Genomic DNA, 20,127 nt, shown 5'->3' with positions numbered 1-20,127 from the left:
ATTCAATAGAACCAATTGGGTAGTAAATTTAAAAATTCAAACCCAAGAGACAGGCGGGGGGGACGAGGAAGCGGGGCCACTTCCCTCTGGGTTCTCAGGGGTCTCTGGGCAGTGAAGGAGAAGACCCCAGTGCTGTCGCCCTGTGCCTGGGCTCTGTGCCACCGAAGGAAGGCGGGCATTTACTGCTAGAGTGAGCCAGGGAAGGTAGGGCGGGGGACTGTAGTGTGTGTGTGTGGGGGGGGCGCGAATGTGAGAGCCTGAGTGTAAGCGAGCCCCTTTCCAAATCTACCCTGGGTATCCTCTTCTACCTCTGCCTGCCACCGCAGGCTGTCACCTCACTCACTACCTTTGCTCCTGTCTCCCCCACATGTCTCACCTTCAGATGGCGGCTCCCAGAAGCTCCTGCCCCTCTGACAGCTGTAGCTTGAGCAGCCTGGGAGACGAATCGTCCTCCTTCCTGGTGCCAGAGGACGCAGGAAATTAGCCAGGTTGAGAGTTGCGAAGCGGCCGCCGAGGCGACCAGAGCCCAACGCGCCGCACTTCTGGCGGTAGCAGCCAGGCTGGGCCGGGCCGGGCCGTCCCTGCACTCGTCATCGCCGGACAAAGCGCAGTGCAGCCCCGCTGAAAGGCAGAGCTCCGAAGCAGGCAGGACGGAGCCGAGCAAAAGAATGCGGCTCTATTCTCGCAAGGGAAATTATAAAAAAGTTCATGTTCACGGTTCCCATCCACATGACCGACAGCGGCCAATAGAAGGGCCGAACAACTCATAAAGTTGTATTGCAAAGTTGTAAATTTTCATAAACAACAACGGATTTATGACCCTTTCCCCATCACTAAGAGGAGGCAGCTCTTCCACCGGCGCCATCTTACCACTCAGGCCGCCCTGATTTGGGGCCGCGGGCTTTGAAGACCTGGTTGGGCTGGGTTTTATGAAAAGAACCCCGAGAAGCGGGTCTTGCCCACTCAAGGATGCCGGAGTGCAGGTCTTTGGCGACCCCGCTCAGGCTGCTCTGCGATGCTCCCACCACCCGGTGTCCCTTCTTCAGTCCCTGGTCCTTCCCCAAACCTGACACTCCCGCCCCAAGCCGTGCAGCCCAGCCCGGGATCTGCGCTCCTGCCCCTCCCCACGCCCCTCTGCCGCAGTGTTGGGGCCGAGGGCACTCTAACTTAGCCTGAATGTAGGGTAAAGGAGGCAGGATGGAGGGCTGCGGCAGACACCCCGAATGAATCCCACTTTTTAGACTGGAGTCGGGTTTAGGACGCATGGAGGATCCGGGATGAGTCCCAGGGTAGCACCCCTTTTTCAAGTTCACCTTACATAGATTTAAAAGATGGATTTGGGATAGGCTCAGGGAATTCAGGGAGGTTCTTAGACTATGATGTGCCCATCGAAGATTTCGTTTTCAAGGGCTCTGGAGAAGGTGTTTGTGCACACATACAGAAAAACAGACAAACATCTCCACACAGAAAAATGCACATATACAATTATGGGCACATGGAAATATATGCTTAACTATGACAAAAAATATGAATACTTTTGATCACAGAAATACAATTATAGACACACGGAAACACATTTACTTCAAGAAATAACATTCACATGATCTGGACACAGAAATACATGCAGTTACAGACACACAACACACAACACACACTCAATTATGAACACAGAAATACACTTATGGACTCATGTAAATTCAAACACACATCAAAACAGATATAGGTATGCACGCTCATACAAATCCACACATAAAAGCGCACACGCAGAAGGACATGACACCCAACACTTGGACCCGAGAACAGTGACTCTACTTGTGCTTCCCACCACCCCTGTGGGTGCACAGACACAGGCGGGCTTGTCATCAGCCATGCTCACCCCCTCCCTCAGGTCCCTTCTGGATCAGACAATCTCTGTTTCTTTGTCACCAAGCATCTTTATTTTTCTGATACATAAAACACTGTTAGCTGGGTAAGATGGTAAGCGTGTCTTCCCTGAACCTCTGGCTGGAGCAGAGGGGGTCGCCACAGGACAACTAGGAGTTGAAGGACATTGGGAGAGCTTTGGCTTACCCACCCGCTACACAGTTAAGTCAAGACAACAAACACACCATGCTACAAAGTCACCCCATTAACACATCCTTCCCAAGTCAAGACATTGCCGTACAAATGAGTGTCAAGGCTATATAAATGACAAAAAACAAAAACACAAAAACAAAAACTTGTTCAAATATACAGTATTTGCTATTGTAGGAAAAAAGTTAGGGTTATACAGATTAGACATGACTGGGCAGTAGACGCAGGGTTGGGGAAGGGTGCAGCGTGGCTGGTAGCATTTCCAAAGACCTACGAAACTGAAGCTAACCCGTAGGTGTGCAGCCAGCTCAGAAATGCTCCCTTCAAGAAGTAGGGTAATCGGCCTGAACTTGGGGTGCCCAGGCTAGAGGGACTCTAAGTTGCAGCACTTACAATGCTTTGGAATAAATATATTATTTTTCCATTTAAATAGAAGCCAATGCCCTGTTCCCTGGATCCCCACACAGCCTCAGAGACCCCAAGGGCTGCTGGCAGGAAGCAGCAGGGATCTAGACAGGGAGGGGCTGGCCCTAGGTAGCAGGTGAACCAGCAAGCACAAACTAGGTAGTCTGGGGCAGTAGGTAGTATTAAGAGAAGCAGGTCCTTGGGATTGGGGTGGTGGTACTGAGGATCTGCCAGTGTTGGGACACCTTCTGGGCTTCCTGGGAGAGGAGGGCTGCTGGGCCTGGGCCCATAGGTAGTTTGGGAGTGCCTCATGCAGAGGCCTGTGCTAGGTAGTATTTTGGCCGAGCCAGCGGGGCAGGCAGGCCTTGAGTTGAGTGAGGGTGTGTCTATTGGGGGTCCTTAGTGTCAGAGGAGGTCCCCAAGGGGGCCCAGTCACTGTGGCCACGTAGTCCAGAAAAGTTGGGAGCAGAGGTGGGTGACGGGGTGAGGGGGGTAAGGTTGGGGGTCTGGATGTTTTTTTGTTTTTTTTACATTCCTTTTCTTTTTCCCCCCTTTCATGTTTGTAAATAAAACCAGTCTCTTAAAGACGCTTTCCCGACTGTCCCGTGCAGCCCGGTCCCTCCTCGGCCCCTCATTCCTCCTCCTCGTCTTCATCCTCCTCCTCGTCATCTTCCTCTTCAGCTTTGTCAGTGGCGGCAGCAACAGAGGCTGCAGCGGCGGCGGGCACGGCGCCCTCGGGGGCTGCGGTAGTGGCGGTGCCTTCGTCTTTATGCTCTTTCTTCCACTTCATGCGGCGGTTCTGGAACCAGATCTTGATCTGGCGCTCGGTGAGGCAGAGCGCGTGGGCGATCTCGATGCGGCGGCGGCGCGTCAGGTAGCGGTTGAAGTGGAACTCCTTCTCCAGCTCCAGGGTCTGGTAGCGCGTATAGGTCTGGCGGCCTCGCTTCCTGTCGGGTCCTGGGAGCAGACAAGCAGACACACGACAGAGACATGGATAGGCTAGAGCATCAGTCAGCTCTGTCCTAGAACCCGCACCTTCCTCCCTCCCGGCCCTGACCCTGACTCACGTCCCCCTCTGCCCCGCACCCGGGGACTGAGCTGAGAACGAGGGGAGGGAGGAGTGTTTTCGCTAGACCCTCTGTGGTGCCAGACGGCGCAGGCAGATCTTACAGAGGGGAAAAGGCAGAATCCCAACTTTACAACCACCCTTTCCAGGCGGCTACGCTTCCACAATGTCTTGCTTCCCGCTGACAAAGGGAAATTGTAAATATAGAGTGTGGGCAAGTGGAAGTCACTGAGCTTTTGCCATTCAAAGGGGAACTCAGTCGCCTCCCAGCCTTGCTAGGCAAGTGGGCGACCCCTGGGCGGCCTGGACTGAACTCCTGGGGTGCTCTCACTCCTCAGCAGCCCTCGCCCCCATCCTTGGACTTTTCTTGGGCACTCCAGCCCTCAGTCCCCCACTCCCTTGAAATGAGTGCTTGGCACTGAGGCATGTGAAGGGCCTTTGAGGACTAGACTCTGCTAGCTTTTGAGAGAGGGGAAAACAAAACAAAACAAAACAATAGACTGAAATAGAGAAGAGGGTGGAAGGAAAGAGGACGAAGGAGGGTGGAGGAGAGAGAAGGAAGGAAGGAAAAACAGAGAATAGCGAATAAACAAACTTAAGGTTAAAATTCCAAGGCAAATGGAGTTAAATAAATTTATGAGGATCGAACCCATTAATTGGGCCATAAAAAGTTTTATGAGCCTCATTTACATACAATGCTATGGGCCCTACACGCAATGGCGCCTGGGTTCTAATTAAAACCAGAAAGGCAGTGCCGCCGCCGAGTCACCCGGCAGCCAGTTCACAGCCGCCCCGGCTCCTAGCTACCGGCCCCCGCGCCCCTGCTCCCGGGCCACCCGGCCGCCTGGGCCCCCCGCGCCTACCTGAAGACCGCATCCACGGGTAGATGCGGAAATTGGCCTCGGCCGAGCCATGCAGCGCGCCCTCGTCTGCCTTGTCGCAGGCGCCTTTGGCGAGGTCACTGCAGAGCCCGGGGATGTTTTGGTCGTAGGAGGCGCAGGGCAGGTTGCTGTAGGCGTCGGCGCCCAGGCCGTAGCCGGACGCGAAGGGACTCTGATAAAGGGGGCTGTTGACATTGTACAAGCCCGGAACGGACGAGGCGAAGGCGCCGGCGCCCGCCCCATAGCCGCTTCTCTGCGAGTTGGGCGCAAAGGAGCAAGAAGTCGGCTCGGCATTTTGGAAAAGAGAAGCCCCGGCCGTATATTTGCTAAAAAGCGCGTTCACATAATACGAAGAACTCATAATTTTGACCTGTGATTTGTTGTCCGGCAGCTTTCAGTGTCGGTTTTACGAGGTAGCGTGATATATGATAACATTACACCCCCAGATTTACACCAAACCCCATTTTCTTTTGGACGGAGCTCGCCGCAGCACGTGACTGCCCACATGATCGTCTCCGCCAATCTCGGCCGCCCTCACAGGTGGTCTTGCTCCGCGGGGCCCGCGGCTGCCTAGAATGGAAGGGGAAGAGGCTCAAACGTGTGGCCGATGGCTCTGCCAGCGCGGGGCCAGCCCGGCAGCGTCCTGCGGGAGAGGGTCCTGAGGCCCCGCGGGAGCGTCTAGCGACTTCCAAACCCGGCGCTGGGGACTACGGACGCGGCGCGAAGGCTACCAACGCAGCCCCCTTCTGCCCAGCCCAGCGTCTGGGGACCCAGAGGGGCTCGAACTCCAGATCAAGCTTACCGGTTCTCCCTGCCGACCCAGCCCCAAGCGGGGGTCTCTGCCCCTGGCGCTCCTGCCCTCCCTCCCACTGTGCTCCTGTGAACAGGTCTTGGGTCTGGGCCAACGGGCTCTGCTTATGACGCCTCCCCCCTCTCCAGGAGGCTACAGGCCGGACTTGGACTCGGCTCTGGGCAGGGAAGGTGTAGCGTCACTTTGAGAACGCACCACATACTGGAACCATGTGGTTCGAATAAAGTTAACGTCTCCCAGTTTCCTTTCCTTAATCAGCGGCGCGCTGTTTTCTGCACTAAAGGAAGTAGTGAAATATTTATCTATTAATGAGCCTCATTTGCCAACAGATTTATTAACGCGGCGTCCCCCTTCCAGCTCCCCGACACGACACTGTGGGCCCTGTAGAGTCTAGGCACCTGGCTGGCTTTGGCGAGCCTGAGAAACGGCGGCATGCTCTTTTGTCCTCCCTGCAACCCCTGGCTCCCTAAGAGCGGGGTCTCCGTCCCCCAGTTTGAAAGAACTACAGGGTCCACGCCTTTCTGGGGCACCCTCAGAGCCTTAAGATATTGGCAGTCTTCAACCCAGTCACCACTGGGCCTCCGCCAGCTCCTTCTTCTGGGCCTAGGTGCCTCCAAACAATGCAATTTTTAGAGCTTAGTTTCCAGAGGAGACGCGGGCCCGAAGGCTCCTGCCAGCAGTGAACCCTCCTTTATTTTGAAATAAATACGAAACAAAAGGTAGGGCCTTCAGAAGAGTCACCTAGCTCTGGCATGCTTTACCTTTCCAAGGGCCTCCTTCCTCATTAAAGGGATACATAGTAACTACACTCCCTCCTAGCCAGGCCCCCAACTTTTGGCACTTACCTTCCCAGGCCTCAGACCCTTTCAAAAGGGTTGAGCCCGCTGAAGTCCTTGCCGCCCACCGATCAGGGAGGATGACGGGGTGAACCCCTCCCTTAAACGCCTCATAAACTGCCCAGGCCATGCTGGGAGCCCGGCAGCCGGGTCAGGATGCCTTTTACTGCCCAGCTCGATTGCACACCATAAACTCTACCTCACAATGGAATTGCTCCGGAAATTCTCCTTTAAATTATAGTTTGTTTCCTTGTGTACAAAGCGCTTCCCATCACTTTCAGAGGGTACCCGCGTCCCCCTCACCCTCCTGGGAGCACAAAAGAGAGCAGGAGGATTTAGACCAGTGTTACAGGGGTCCCAGCTCCTGGGGAGTGGAGTACAGAGGGTGCAGGGGGTGGGGTGGGGAGATAAAGGCTGACCAGACAGGTGGGCTCTGGGTGGTACTTCTGGGGGGTACTGGGACCCTAGGGCAATATCCGGGGATGTCTCTTTATGGTGGCTCTTCAAGAGGAGAGCTTGTCTTGGATAGGGAATGGTGGGGTTAAGACTAGAAGAGAAAAACAAATATCCCAAATAGCATCGTTTTCTGGAAAGAAATAAAAACCTAAGTACTTAAAGGGAGACTAGGAAACAAGAAGAAAGCCATGAGATCAAAGAGCCAGAATTAGCCGGCTTTAGACCAATAAATTGTTACTTGGGTGACAGAACAAGAAGTGAAGAAGAAGACAACGGCCCGGCCGCCGTCGTCTGTCTAGATTCAGGCGGCCAAGATGCCTATAGCGATGGTGTTGAAAGAAGAGCATGCGAACTGGCAGTGGGGAATGATTTCTGAGAACTGGGGAAGAAAGGAGCGAACATTCCCACGGAGGGAGTGCTGAAGCTTTCCCCCGCTCCTCACGTTCATCTTTGCCCTGATTTTGCCCGGCGCGCGTCCAAGCTATCCTGGCCCAGCGCACTGCCTCTCTATCCAGGCCACGGCGGATCTGGATATTGCCCGCAAGATCTCGGCCCCTCTGAGCCCAAGTCAGCCATCTGGGTCGAGTTCCACGGATGCCAAACCTCCCTTTCGTTTCTGGACTTCTCCCGCTTTCTGTTTTAAAACGAAATGGCAGGGCAAGTCAGGCTTTCAATTAGGCCTCTTTAGTCACATGCTCTGGAATCATTGATTCCCTATTTAGTTAGCTAAAAAGGTGCAAAATGTACTCAGTTGTGGGTGATAACATTCACAGAAATGCTCACTGACGCCACACTCAACGCAGGCACATGTAGGCAGGCAGGTTTCCAATTAACCGAGTTGTGTTTTAAATAAAGACTGTGTTAGCTGCTTGTACCCGCGCTGGATTCCTACCTAGATTTAGAGAGTGTGTTTCCCTTGCTTTTGCAACGCAAATAGCCAACAATGTAAATGCGGGTCTCAGCAATGCAAGACTCTGCGGGGCGCCCTCCAATTTGCGGTACCGCGTGTCTGTTCTCCAGTCAAGGAGTGGTTCCTGGCCGAGGTGCAGACAAGCCAGTCCTAACGCGTGCAAACGAGTACGGACTGGACTGTCGCGGGATCTGGTCTGGGCGAAGGCCCGATGCGGGTACAAGCAGCTAACACAGTCTTACCGGGCGAACTGAATAGAGAGCCGCCCAGTAGCCGCGGGGCCGGCCAAGGGCAAGGGAGGCCCGCCGCTCCGTCCCCACGGCCTCCGACCCCCGGGGCGGCCTGCACCTACCTGGACTCAGCGATTAGTGCAGAAGCGCGGTGGCCACAGATCTCTTCCTTCGGCATTTATTTGGATGACATAAATCGAGCTTTAGAAAAATCTACCGCTTGGAGACGCCACCACGGGTGGCTTTCCAGGAAGCTATCAAATCTTTCTTAAATTCAGTTGTGATCGATTATGTATTATATAAAAACAGCATGAAGACGTGTGTCGGTAATCCCTACGATGTGTATACGGACAGGAAAAGGGAGACAACACATACACCCCGGGAGAAATGTCAACTCCAATCCAGTCCTCAGCTTTATGGCGTGTACAACACCGAGACGTGGATCGTAAACATTTTGTGGGCTTGCGGGAGATGATTACGACCCAGCCGCGTGTTCACAGGGCTCCCGGGTACTGCGGCCCGGGTTTCCATGTGCGTTTGCGTTTTCCACCTGGGCGAATGCGCGCACGGGCCGCCTCTGTAGAGACTCGGAGTGTCTTCCCCGACCAGGGTCGGGGAGCGGTAGGGCCTGTATTGGGGTCCCCTCCCTCCTGGTCCCCCGAGTGGGTGACGCCAGAACAGCCTTGGTACTTTCACTGCGGAAGGAATGAGACGCAAGATAAAGTAGGGGCGGCTTCCACGACGTGAACTTCTTTCCTAGAGTATAGGAGGGCATTTATTACAAGTGTTATTTGATCGTCACCTTTATTTTAGAATAACCAAAGCAGTTCCTGGTCCGTGGTCCCCGCCAGCCACCCTCACCCCGGGATTGTCTCGCCAGGTCAACTCGGCAGCCCGCGGATCACACCAGACGATCACCAAGAATGTCTTTCAGCACAATTTCCAACTGCCCAATTTTATTGTCACGATTTCTCGCCGGCTCGTGTCCCGCCTGCCCGCGGGGTCCTAACTCAGCAGGCCCACAGGGACCCCCCAGGGACCAGTTGTCTGGGGGTGTGCCCTCTGCACACCTTGTGGAGAGGGGATCACCAGGTTCCGGGGCTGTGGGCGTTCGTCCCCGAGTCTGTCCGTCTGTCAGCTGGGGTTCTTGCGTGCTCTGCTGCCCGGAGGCCTGTCTCTGGCTGAGCATGGTGACCCTGGAGCCGTCCCCGCCAAGAAGCTGCAACCCTGCTACCGCCAGGACAGCTGCAGTCTCCCGGCGCTGGGCCCTCGGGGGACGCCGGCTTGTGGGCTATGGGGCCAGGCAAGCTCCCGCAGCTTGCCAGGCAGGTTTCCAACCCGGAGTGAACCAGACTGGAAAGATACTATTACTATTCACTCAAATCTGGCTCTCTCCCGCCGGAAAAGCTCTCGTCAAGTCGACATCTTAGGAACATCCCAGGTTTTCAGTGGCTGGAGATGGCGGCGCCGGAGCCTCTTGCGTGGAGCCACACTGCCATCTGCTGGTTACATCAAGACACTGCAGCCTCTGCCGGCCTGAACTTCGTCCACCGCTTTCGCGGCCGCTGGGTTTTGCGCCCCACTTCCAAAGGGCAGCTGGGGCCCGATCCCCTGGGGGCAGCGTGGAGTCCGGAATCTACGCTGCCGAGGGGTCAGTGCCCATAAAAGAGAGCTGTTTCCGCAGTCGCTTTATCGGCAGCAGACAGAGAAAACAAATGAAAGGGCTTTGGTGGAAAATCCTAATTGGGACTGGACAGTTGTAAACTCATTAAGGGCCGAATTCCAGACAGTTCGCAGACCCATTCTTTATGGCACAACCTTACTGCCCATTCTTTGAAGTTCCTTCTGTCTGCAACAACAGAGGGCGTCCCAACCCGGCGGCGGCGGGGTGGGGGGTAGTGGACAAGGGACGCCCCTTCCCCAGCTCCCCATTCCCCTTTTATGAGTCCGAACACCACCAACTTTGCAGAAGTCGTGAAGAGGGCGGCAGGGTGGTGGTGGTGGTGTGGGGGGGACAGAAAAAAGGAGGCGAGGCTGAATCCTCTGGCCTCCAATGCCACATTTGGAAGGCGCTCGGGCCTCCTCCGAAGTCCTGGAGGTCCCTCTCCACCCCCGCCGCAATCTTTTACACCCCATAAACGGTAACAGCCCTCATTTTCCTTTATGACGTTTCGGGGTTCATTGGTTGCCTCGGCCAAGCCTCTGCCAGGACTAGTCGTTCAGGAGGAGCGCGCGGTTCAGGGTCCAGAATTCTCCAGGTCAAGCAGGCAGGATGTGGGGGTGTGGTAGGGTGCGAAAGCACAGGACTTTGGTTCTCTGTGCTCCCCTTAAATTTCTTCCTGTTAGGCCTCTGGGCGGCCAGGTTGCCGCTTCCTTTCTCCAAGCCTCTGTAGGAGACAGACCCTAGGCTCTCGTCTGCTCCTGCCACCCCACCTTCACTCTCCACTCTCCCGGCCAGGAAAGTCCCAGGAGCCCTATGAGCGCCAGTTTGGAGAATTTCTTAGAGCACTAAGATAAAAGAGTGGTCTTTCTACAGCTTCTGACCAGGGATGCCCCGGACCACCCCCTCCATCCTTCAGGCCCAGCTCCTATGAACCCTCTCCATTGTCTCCTAAATGGACTCAAGATTGGGAGCCAGGCCTTGCCGACATTCCCAGCCTACCCACCCACTCACCCCCTTGCTCATGCAAACTCGGCAACCGGCTTGGTCAGGAGAGTGTAGGCCCACCAGAACTGGCTTCTGCAGGTCTGGACTCCAGAAAGCCCTCCAAAGGCAAAATTAGGCTCTATCCCCCCAGCCCAACCCAGCCCAGACCCCACCCAGAGAGTACTCCTGTCCTGGAACAAGAAGGTGCAAAGAGCAGACTCACAAAAGAAAAAAAAAAAAAAAAAAAAGGATCAAAATATTTTATTTGGCAAAATGTTTAAATATCATCTCAACACAACAATTTGGTCAGTAGGCCTTGAGGTAACTATTGCAAAATACACAATACATGTTCAGTCCGATGGAAAGCCCCGATTCGTACAAATCTACAATAGCCCAATGGCGGTTTCATAGTGTATAATTTATTTTCAATAAAATTAAGTCCATTACAATATGCATTCATTTCCCCCCTCCCAACTAAAATTAAAAGTAAACCATAGGTAGTAACCTTCTGCACATACGTATAGCTCCGAATTTCCTCACCATTTGCCTGGCATAAAAACAATGTTCAAGCTTGTCTGATTGTGTACTTTTTCGTTAATAGGTAGATTATATATACAACAGATAAGATAGGACAATAGAGCAAACAGAGACCAAAATGCCTGCATTACAAAAGCCATGAATCTAATAATCCTGGAGAACTTTTTATTTAAAGGAAAAAAACAAAAACATTTGTATTTCACTGAGAACTCTTTATAGCTAGTTTACAATCAAAGGTTAACAGCCTAGTAATATAGAAGATGTACCCCACTACAGAGCTATATTCTATGCAACTGGTTTTCCCTCATAAACAACCTGAGTTCAAATTGAATTCTAGCTCCCACAATCACAATGGCTACGTCGTCACCCAGCACAGAAGTTTGAGTCACAAAACATAATTACCACAATAAAACACAGTGTTCAAGTATCTCAGCAGATTGCTCCACTACACGAAGAGCAAATTAAATTAACCATACAGACTAAAAACTCTACAGCCCGCCATCAACAGTTGTGCATGATTTTAAAAAAAGGTAGTTCTTTTTCTTTTTTTGTAGGTCAGGAACAGGTAGGTTTTATTTTTTTTTTTTTAATATATACAAGTTAGCACATACAGCCATCAGCGTCAATGCCCCCTTTTTGTTGTCTTACAGAAAACGGAAAGCTTACAATACCTCCTCCATCAAAGCTGCAGGCCAAGAAGCCAGCCTGAGCAGGGGTTTGCCAGGGGGAGAGGAGACCTGGGCTTTAGAGCCGCTTTGTGCAGGGTGGTGGAGGTTGGGGTGGGGATGGGAAAAGAGGAAGGGGACGGGCTGTTTTCTGTTTTGTTTTGTTTTTCTCTCTCTCTTTCTAGCTCGCTCTTTTTTCTAAATGAACCCCAATCACATCATTCATCTTTAGCTCGGTCCTTGTTGATTTTCTTCATTTTCATCCTGCGGTTCTGGAACCAGATCTTGACCTGCCTCTCGGTGAGGTTAAGCAGCCGGGCCACTTCGTACCTGCGGTCCCTGGTGAGGTACATGTTGAATAGGAATTCTTTCTCCAGTTCCAGCGTCTGGTGTTTGGTATAGGGACAGCGCTTCTTCCTTGTGGAGCGAGCGTGAAGCCAGTTAGCCGCCGGATTATCTGCAGGGGGAGAGAGACACTGGGTTTAGGAAGCGGAGAAGCGCCCTCAGGCTGGGAGCTAGGGAGACTCCTGGGCACTCTGGCCAAAGTGCAGGATGCCACTGAATAGGTTAGGGAAGGCAGACGAGCCTAGGACACAATGGAAGCCTGGCCCACAGATGCAGGACGGTCACTTACAATTGTCCACTGTAAAGGCTCGGCTCCCTTTCCCCTCTGGTTCTTATCTATCCTCCCTTCTCTCTTTTCTCCACTCTCCTCCACGTTGTGGAAAGAATGGAATTTGGAAACAGATCTTGTCACCAAGAGAGAAACCAACCAACCACGCTGCTCTCTGTTCCTGCAGCAAGATTTATATTTCTTTTCTCTCTGGATTTCTCTGCCTTTCCTTTCTCATCTTTCATTCTACTCTTCCCACTCCTTATTTGAACTCCCTAGAAGCCCAGGGGAAGAGGGCAGGCCGGCCTGGGCGCCCCTAGGCGCCTCAAAGCCGTTGATCACTTCTCCAATTTATTTGCATAATGTGGGATGGGGACCCTCGTGGCCCGGTCGTCTGCAGCCTCATTTTAGGCAGGATTTATGCCTCCACGACTGAAGGAAAAGAGTGGAGGGAATCAGCCATCATCCCCAGCGTCCCGGGCCAGGCTGCCCCTGCGGCCATAGCTGCTGCGGCTCCCGGACAATATAGCGGCACAAAAGACTTTCCGGCGCGCCGCTTTCGAAGAACGGTCCCAAGTATCTCTCTCAGTTCTGGGCCGCCGGGGCAGCAAAGGAGAGGGGCGGCGAGTCTGGACTCCGCAAGCAGCGCCCCGCCCCGCCCCCTCTGAGCGGCGGCCGCAGATATCTCCCCTCCCCCCAGCCCTGCGGGCCCGCGTGTCACTGCTGTTCGGACTTGGGGGTCCCATCCTAGGCGTCCCCAACAGCTCCTGCCCCCCCCCTCCGCTCAGGAGGCTCCCAGCGCGGGCGAAGGCAAGCTCGAGCGAAGACTGGTTGGGCCGGCAGATCTGGGTGGCCGGCGTGGAGGCAGCGGCCGGTCGCGAGAGAGGAGACACTTACTGGGGTCGATGGGGGGCTTGTCTCCGCCGCTCTCATTCTCAGCATTGTTTTCGGAGAAGGCTCCTTCGCTGGGCTGTTTTTCTCTATCAACTGGAGGAGAACCACAAGCATAGTCAGTCAGGGACAAAGTGTGCGTGTCAAGCGTGGGACAGTCACCCCTTCTGGCCGACAGCGGTTCAGGTTTAATGCCGTAAGGCCGGCTGGAGGGCAAGCCCGCGAAGGAGAGTGCGCCGGGCGTGGGCTCCAGCCAGGAGCGCATGTACCTGCCGTCCGGCGCCGCCGCAGCCACGGGCGCCTGGGGGTGGACGTAGGGATGGTGATGATGGTGGTACACAGCCGGCACGGCGTTGGCGCCCGCCGCGTGCACCGAGTTCCACGAGGCGCCGAACACCGCCGCCTTGGACTGGAAGCTGCACGGGGTGAAGTCGGGGTGCTCGGCCAGCGCCGCCGCCGGCCGAGGGGGCTGGCCCAGGGCCCCGGGCGCGTAGCGGCCCGCGCCCAGCTCGTCGGCGGCGTCAGCACCCAGCAAGAACGAGTCCACGTAGTAGTTGCCCAGGGTCCCGGTGGTGGCCATCGCCGTGCCCCGCGCCTGGCCGGCCCGGCCAGACCCGCGGAAATTATGAAACTGCAGATTTCATGTAACAACTTGGTGGCACCAGGGGGGGAAGTACAGTCACCTAATAAGTTGCCGGCGCCCGCGCCCCCATTGGTCGCGCGCGTCACGTGCCCACCGAGCAGAACAATAACGCGTAAATCACTCCGCACGCTATTAATGGCCCGGTGTTTTGCAGTCATAATTTTTATAGCAAAAGCCATATGTTTTTATGCAAAGGAATCGTGCCACTCCACGATAGGGTTTGTTTTAATTGTGGCCAACGAAGATTAAAAGATCAAATCTGGTCTTGTCTCCGTAAACCTCACAACCACCCCTGACATACATAGGGACACACACAGACACACACACACACTTCTTATGAGGACTATTTTATATCACAATTAATCACGCCATCAGGAAGGCGCTGGTCCCCCGTGCGAGTGCGGCCAGCAGAGCCCCTCACATAAAATTAGACAATAATTGAAGCCATAAAAAAGAAGCCAAATCGCATTCTCCTCTACTGTATTTAAATCTATATTTATGATATTTCATAAGGAGTTATTGTTTCAGAAGCCACTCAGGCTGGTGGGAAGTCAGGAACGACCAACAGATTCGTTGGCCTCACTATGGCTTGCAGCTGTAAAAATTTACGAGGACTTGGAAAGGTTAAATTAGACTGTTGTGTTTGGTTGGTGAGCTCCCTGTAAATAATCCCTGCGGTCCCCAGGAGATGCGAGTTTACCCCCAGCCGGCCGCGAAAAGTCAAATTCAACGCAGTCACCATCTCAAACAGCAGCTGCTTTCCCTGGCCCAGTACATCCGACAGACAGAGCCAGGCCTCGGAGGAGGGCAACGCCTGTGCGGACCCTGAAACCAAAACCTGCCCTCCTGGAGCGCGAGGCGTCCTGGCAGCCCCCAAATTCCTGGTCCGTATCCCCGCCTAGGAGCAACCTGGATGGGATTGACCAGCCACGCCAGGGACGTTTGGGAGTCTGATGATGCCTGGGGTCCGGACCCCGCGCACACGCGTGCCCAGAGCAGCCTGCTCTTGGTTAGCCCTGAATCACGAGCCCTGCGTGACCACGACTGATGACCCGGCCCTGTGCTCCTATGCTCCGGCCTCGAGGACCCTCTGAGCTCTGCTAGTCTCCTCGCGTTCCTAGAACCTGAGTCGGGAGTGACGCCCAGCAACATCACTGGAAGGACAGTTCGGTTTGCAGAGGAACCAGTCCCACCTAAGAGATGCCAGAGCTGCAGTGACCAGAAAATCAACAGGGGCCTGGCCTGGGGCCCAGAATGAGCCCTTCAGGGAAAGAAAGCTGGTTCCTTCGGTCCGGGCCCGCGCCTCCACCTCCGTTACCAACTAGATCTGATAGTTACTTTCAGAGCTCAAAGCAAGGGGCTGTCCGCTCAAGTCCAGGGCTAGAAATTAAAATGGGGAGGAGCACTGGGGCATTGACTTTAATCCCATCCTTTGGTCTGGTCACGTTAAGGAGGGTTTTTCTCACCCCTTACAGCCTTTGGGGGGTGAATAAAAGGGCCACGGCCTCTCCGTTAATTGGAGGAAGAAGAAAGAAACACCCCAATTCCAAACAGAAAGCAGCGACTCCTAGAAATGGGGTAATTAAATTCACGTGTGAACACTGGGTCTGCAAGAGTGTGTTTCTCATTAGCCCACTTCCCTCCTAGCCAAGGCTGGCGGCAAGAGCGCGCTTCCAGCGCCCCCTCATTTTTTGTTTCTTTCCAACAGCTCCAGTAATCCCCTAAAAACAGACACATCTCTATCCTGGTGGGGACCCCCAGATGCCAAGTTTTTCCCAGGAGCGGGGCGGTAAAGTTGTGCAGAGAGCGATTTGGTGGCTTTCCTCAGCCCACGCCGGGAAGAGGGAAGTGGCCTACACAATGAACTCCGACGTGGCCAGTCCTGGCCGCCTCTACCTCCTCCCCCCTAATATTTTCTTTTCCCTGGAAATTCCTCCGCGTCATCCCCACCCCCTCTGCAACCTAAGGTGCCCAAATAGCGGTGGTCCGCGATGCCTCTGAGATTTCTATTAAGAAAAATTGATAGGGGAGGACATTTTACAATGGTAATTGTAACTGTCTGCAAACAGATTCCTGCGCCCAGCTGCCTTTTCCACTTTTTTTGTATGCAGAGAAGACATCCATTGTTAGTAGTATTTTATATATATATAATTTTTAAAAGCTGGTCCTTTCAATGGCTTTAGCTCTAAAACAGTATGATTACTGAATAATTAGCAGGCGTTGAGTGCTAAACAGCTTTTAACTCGTGCCTAGAAAGGGGGAGGGGGAGTAAAAACACAAAAACAAATATTTGTTGTTCCTCAACCCAGAGATTTGGAATGAAAATATTCAGACTTTTGTGTCTGCTTTTATTTTGAAACTTAAAAGGATCTCATATGCATGAAATAATAATAAGTGGTTATAATGACAAGCCTCCCCTTCTCGCCTGAGAATTCTTCTATAAACCTTGGCCTTTGAGATCAACTTAATACCCAGGCCTGGCAAATAGCACAAGGGAGAAGAGTGTGGGCCTTCCAGATAGCAGGTCGTGGACTGCGCAATGAAAACAGTTCCCAGGCCTTAGCCTGGGCTGGGAAGGGAAGCCCAGCTTGGTGGACGTGAATTCTGAAGACAAGTATGTATGTGTGGGGTAGGGGGCAGGGTAAAAGATGGTTGTTTTCAGTTTCTGATAGCTAGAATGGTCCCTATGCTCGGTCATTAGACTACAACTTGGAACAAGGATTCAAGTTTGTATCCCAATGGCCCTGGAATTTGGAATCCTTTTTTCCTGTTATTTTAAGCAGACTGGCACTAGGAAGGGTCCCCTTATCTCGCTTCCTCAGCACCTGACCACACAAGGGTGCCTTATCTAACACACATTTTGATGGAAGCTACCGGCAAGCCAGCAGCCAAGCCTTTACCCTGGCGGGGCTCCCTCATTTCTATCAAAGGCTAAACTCGGCCTGGCAGGCTTGGAGAGACTGCGAGGAGCTTCCCCGCTGAGCTCCACGAGGAGGAGGACGGGGCTCCACTGAGCCAGGCTGGCCCTCCGTCCCTGTTCCCCCTGTTGCGCCGAGTCTCCAGTGAGGCTAGCGCAGTCCTCCCTGCCCTCAGTGTGGACACACAAAGCACCTCGGAGCGTGGGCGCCACCCAATCGGATCTTCCAGGCTGCCGTTGCCGACCGCGGAGAAGGAACGCAAGGCCGCCGCCACCCGGTCGTGATCATAACCGAGGCCTTGTCTGCTCAGCAGCACTCCAGGCCTAGGCTCACAGCCCTCGACAGCCGCCCCACGAGAGGAGAGAGCTCTTCCTCAGCGGACCCCATCCACAACTTGAGCGCGCAAAAAGGAGATACCCGCCCCCTTCTTCAGACGCTCCCAAGCCAGACCCGGTATCTTCAGAGGCTAATTTTGGAATGAAAGGAGGAGGCTGAGAGAGAGAATGGAACAGAGAGAGACGGAAGATGAAAGAAAAATAACGAAAAAGGAAGGAGTCACACACACAAAAAGAAAAAAGAGGAAAAAGTGAAGGAAGGAGGAGAGAGGGCGAGAAAGAAGGAAAAAAGACAAAGTGTACCAGGTAGGTGACTCTGGAGAGCAAGAGAGGGTAAGCGACAAGACCAGTATTCCAGTGTCTATCCCATGTCCTCCCGGGTCCCTGGGTTGGATCTGGGCCTTCACTACCAAAGGAATCTTCCCTGAGTTCGTCTTTTGGATTGAAGGGTGTCAGCCTCTCAGGGAGATGGCGGAGGTTCTAGGCTCCAAGCCCAGACCCAGAGCTGGGACGCCCGGGACGGAAGCGTGCGCCCCTGACCTTGAATGGCCCAGGGCCCAGAATTCCTACCACGCCCACGGCGTCCGCGATGGAGCAACTAACCTGACTGTACCTGCTCGGAGCCAGGTGGGGGTGGGGGTGAGAGGTCGGCCGACTGGCCCAGCGTTGGAAAGGAGGCAGTCACGAGGCTCCAGCTCAGGGCATGCTGCTATTGCCAACACAGCCCTGGCACAACCAGTGCCTGGATGCCCGGCTCGGCCCAGCCCCCGCGCGCACAGATACCTGGAGACGATTTCAACTGAAGTAATGAAGGCAGTGTCGTGCTGTCGAGAGAAAGGTGGATCCCAACAACAGGAAACTACCTAAATCACCGACCAGTTCTGGTGCTGCCCGTGCGGGGCTGCCTCGCCCGCGGCCGCCGCCGCCGCCGCCGCCGCGAACGCCGCCGTCACCGCCGCCGCCGCCGCCACCGCAACCAAGGAGAGAAACCCAGAGATCGCGCCCAGCCAGGCCCCTGGCGAACCTGCGCCGCCGCCATCACCGAGTGCCTCGGGTGGCCGCAAAGGCATCCCAGAGGGAGAAGCCACCGACCTGGCCCCGGGAGCGTAAGCCTGGGAAGGGACGAAGGAAAGGCAAGGGGAGAGAGGAAAGGAAAAAAGGAAGGAGGGGAGAAAGCGCGAACAGAGCCGAGAGGGAGTAGAGTGTGCACTGGTTTCCCAAATCTTGCAGCTCAGCTAGCTGGGGCGCCGAGCGGCGGCAGACGCGGGCGACTTGAAAACGCCAGGGACTGCACGGAGCCGGGCTACCAGTCTGTCCACGGCCTCCCAGGCTCGCTCCCCGCCACTCGCGCTCCCCCTCTTCGCCCGCCGGCTCGTTCGCTGGCTGGGGCGCGCGCTCCCGCGCTCTCCCCCTCTGCAGCGCTCCCCCTTCCCGTCTCCCCCCCCCCCGCCCCCCGCTCCGGCGAGCAGGAAACGCGTGGCTCGGCGGAGAGCGGCCAGGTGGGGGAGGCCGAGCTGGGGGAGGGGGCGGCCCCTGTGGTCCGGCCGAGGTCCACCTTCTCGCTGAGGCGGACGGACGCCAGTGACGCGCTATAGGCCTAGCCAGCGCCCAGATCCCTAGGCTGGGGGTCATCCGGGAACCGGAGACCCGCAAAATAAGCGGCCTCTGCAAGCCTCCTCCAGGCTCCTGAAAGAAACCCTGTTTAACTTCCTCTGTCTACGCAGCTCTTCTCTCAACTGAAACCACTGGTCCAAGACAGCCACAATCCAGATATACTAGCAAGTCATAAAACTGAACAAAAGCCGACAAACCTTACGGCACCAGGGCTATAGGGCCCAGACAAATTACGACCGTCTAGGTAATATTTAAATAGATGCCTAAAGTAATTGCAGGGGACGCAGGCTAGTCCTCCTGTTGTAAAAGTAGTGGATGGGATAAAGTGGAAGTTGAAGATAAGAAGTCAAAAAAGAGGTAAAATTAAAAAGCTTCATTCCACAGCTTTTATTCTTCTATAAGAACATAAACATCATCTTTTGTTTCCACGCACAGCAGCATTACAATATTAATTTATTCTGATTTAAGATTAGAATAGAGCTAGAACTAACATTTATAATAACGATAGAATGCATTTGCTTAAAACAAGATTGGCAATTTTTCATAATAATATTTATACAGATTTGTATTTATAGTTTTCTTTTTCTGCATGTAACTTCACAGTATAAAGAAAATTCAAACAATGTCTCCCTTTCTCTGCTCTAATCCGCTCCCCTCAGTCCTTCTTGACTTCTGTGAATATCAGAAAAATTTAAAAAGTGAACTTAAAAAAAAACAAAAAACAGCTACCAGACAGGGAGAATTGCGGTGTGCTTGTCATGTTACCAATGGTAACGATTATTTCATGACCAAAAATCCCAACAACAACAAACCACATGTATAAAGAAAATTACATTAGGTTATCTATCTACATTCAGAAAGATATGGCAATTCAGAGGTAAGTAAAATAATTTAGTTCAGCAATGCAAGACCTTACAGAAACTGGAAGAGAAATTTACTTCTCCTGGTCTTTGTTTGTTTGTTCGTTTTAAAGCTAGGATATCTTACAGAGGAAGGGAAAATGAATCTTTCTTGCTTTTCCAATCAGCCAAAATCAAACCCTTTTGCCAACCTGCACGGCCATACCTGTAAGCCTTTCTCTTTGCCAAGGAAGAAGAAAAAGAAACCCAGAGGTATTCCCTAACCAACCACAACCCAGCACTCACGGCAGGCATCCGGTGGTAACTCCTGATACCATTGACCTCAGGCCAGACCCCACAGTGCCGACAAGGAGAACTCCGCCTTAAGGCTAGGTTTGCCCCAGGGCTGCCCAGAAAAAGGCCATTTCCAGCAGTAGGACCCCAAGGCAGCAAACCCAGACCCGTCAGCACTTGACATTTAGGACAATACCTTTCTCTATAGAATTTTAGCGCGATATGGCTTTTTCCCCCAGAAAACAACAAATAAGCCAGCACCAAGCAAACAAAGAAACAAAAAGTCAGAACAAACCAGCCCTGCACAGATGTAACGCAGGCGAGATGGCAAGTGTGAGAGGGAGAAATAGGACTCCCGGCACAGGTGCGAGGTCCTAGCGCAGAGGCATAAGACAGAGGGAGGGGACCCTGGAAGCTGAAAACAAAAAACAAAACAAAAACAATGGCGTTGCCTGGAGCTTCA

The 20,127-nt window shown here is 53.7% G+C and overlaps 2 protein-coding genes across 2 annotated transcripts; both read right to left on the bottom strand.

The window, feature by feature from the left end:
* Positions 1-2,993: 2,993 nt before the first annotated feature.
* Positions 2,994-4,918, bottom strand: HOXA7 (homeobox A7). The gene is made up of 2 exons (XM_006832190.1): positions 4,408-4,918; positions 2,994-3,435 (listed from the first exon to the last, which is right to left on the bottom strand). Exons 1-2 carry the CDS (start codon positions 4,784-4,786, stop codon positions 3,110-3,112), a joined length of 705 nt encoding a protein of 234 aa, XP_006832253.1. The 5' UTR covers positions 4,787-4,918; the 3' UTR covers positions 2,994-3,109.
* A 6,759-nt stretch (positions 4,919-11,677) lies between these two features.
* HOXA9 (homeobox A9) lies at positions 11,678-13,616 on the bottom strand. Its single transcript, XM_006832189.1, has 2 exons — positions 13,028-13,616; positions 11,678-11,974 (listed from the first exon to the last, which is right to left on the bottom strand). The coding sequence occupies exons 1-2, from the start codon at positions 13,599-13,601 to the stop codon at positions 11,736-11,738; spliced, it is 813 nt and encodes a 270-aa protein (XP_006832252.1). The 5' UTR covers positions 13,602-13,616; the 3' UTR covers positions 11,678-11,735.
* Between the last annotated feature and the right edge of the window lie 6,511 nt (positions 13,617-20,127).

Source organism: Chrysochloris asiatica, unplaced genomic scaffold (genome assembly GCF_000296735.1).
Source record: "Chrysochloris asiatica unplaced genomic scaffold, ChrAsi1.0 scaffold00006, whole genome shotgun sequence".
Taxonomy (NCBI): Eukaryota; Metazoa; Chordata; class Mammalia; order Afrosoricida; family Chrysochloridae; genus Chrysochloris; species Chrysochloris asiatica.
The sequence above is the reverse complement of the archived record's forward strand: the minus strand, read 5'-3'. Positions and strand labels throughout refer to the sequence as shown.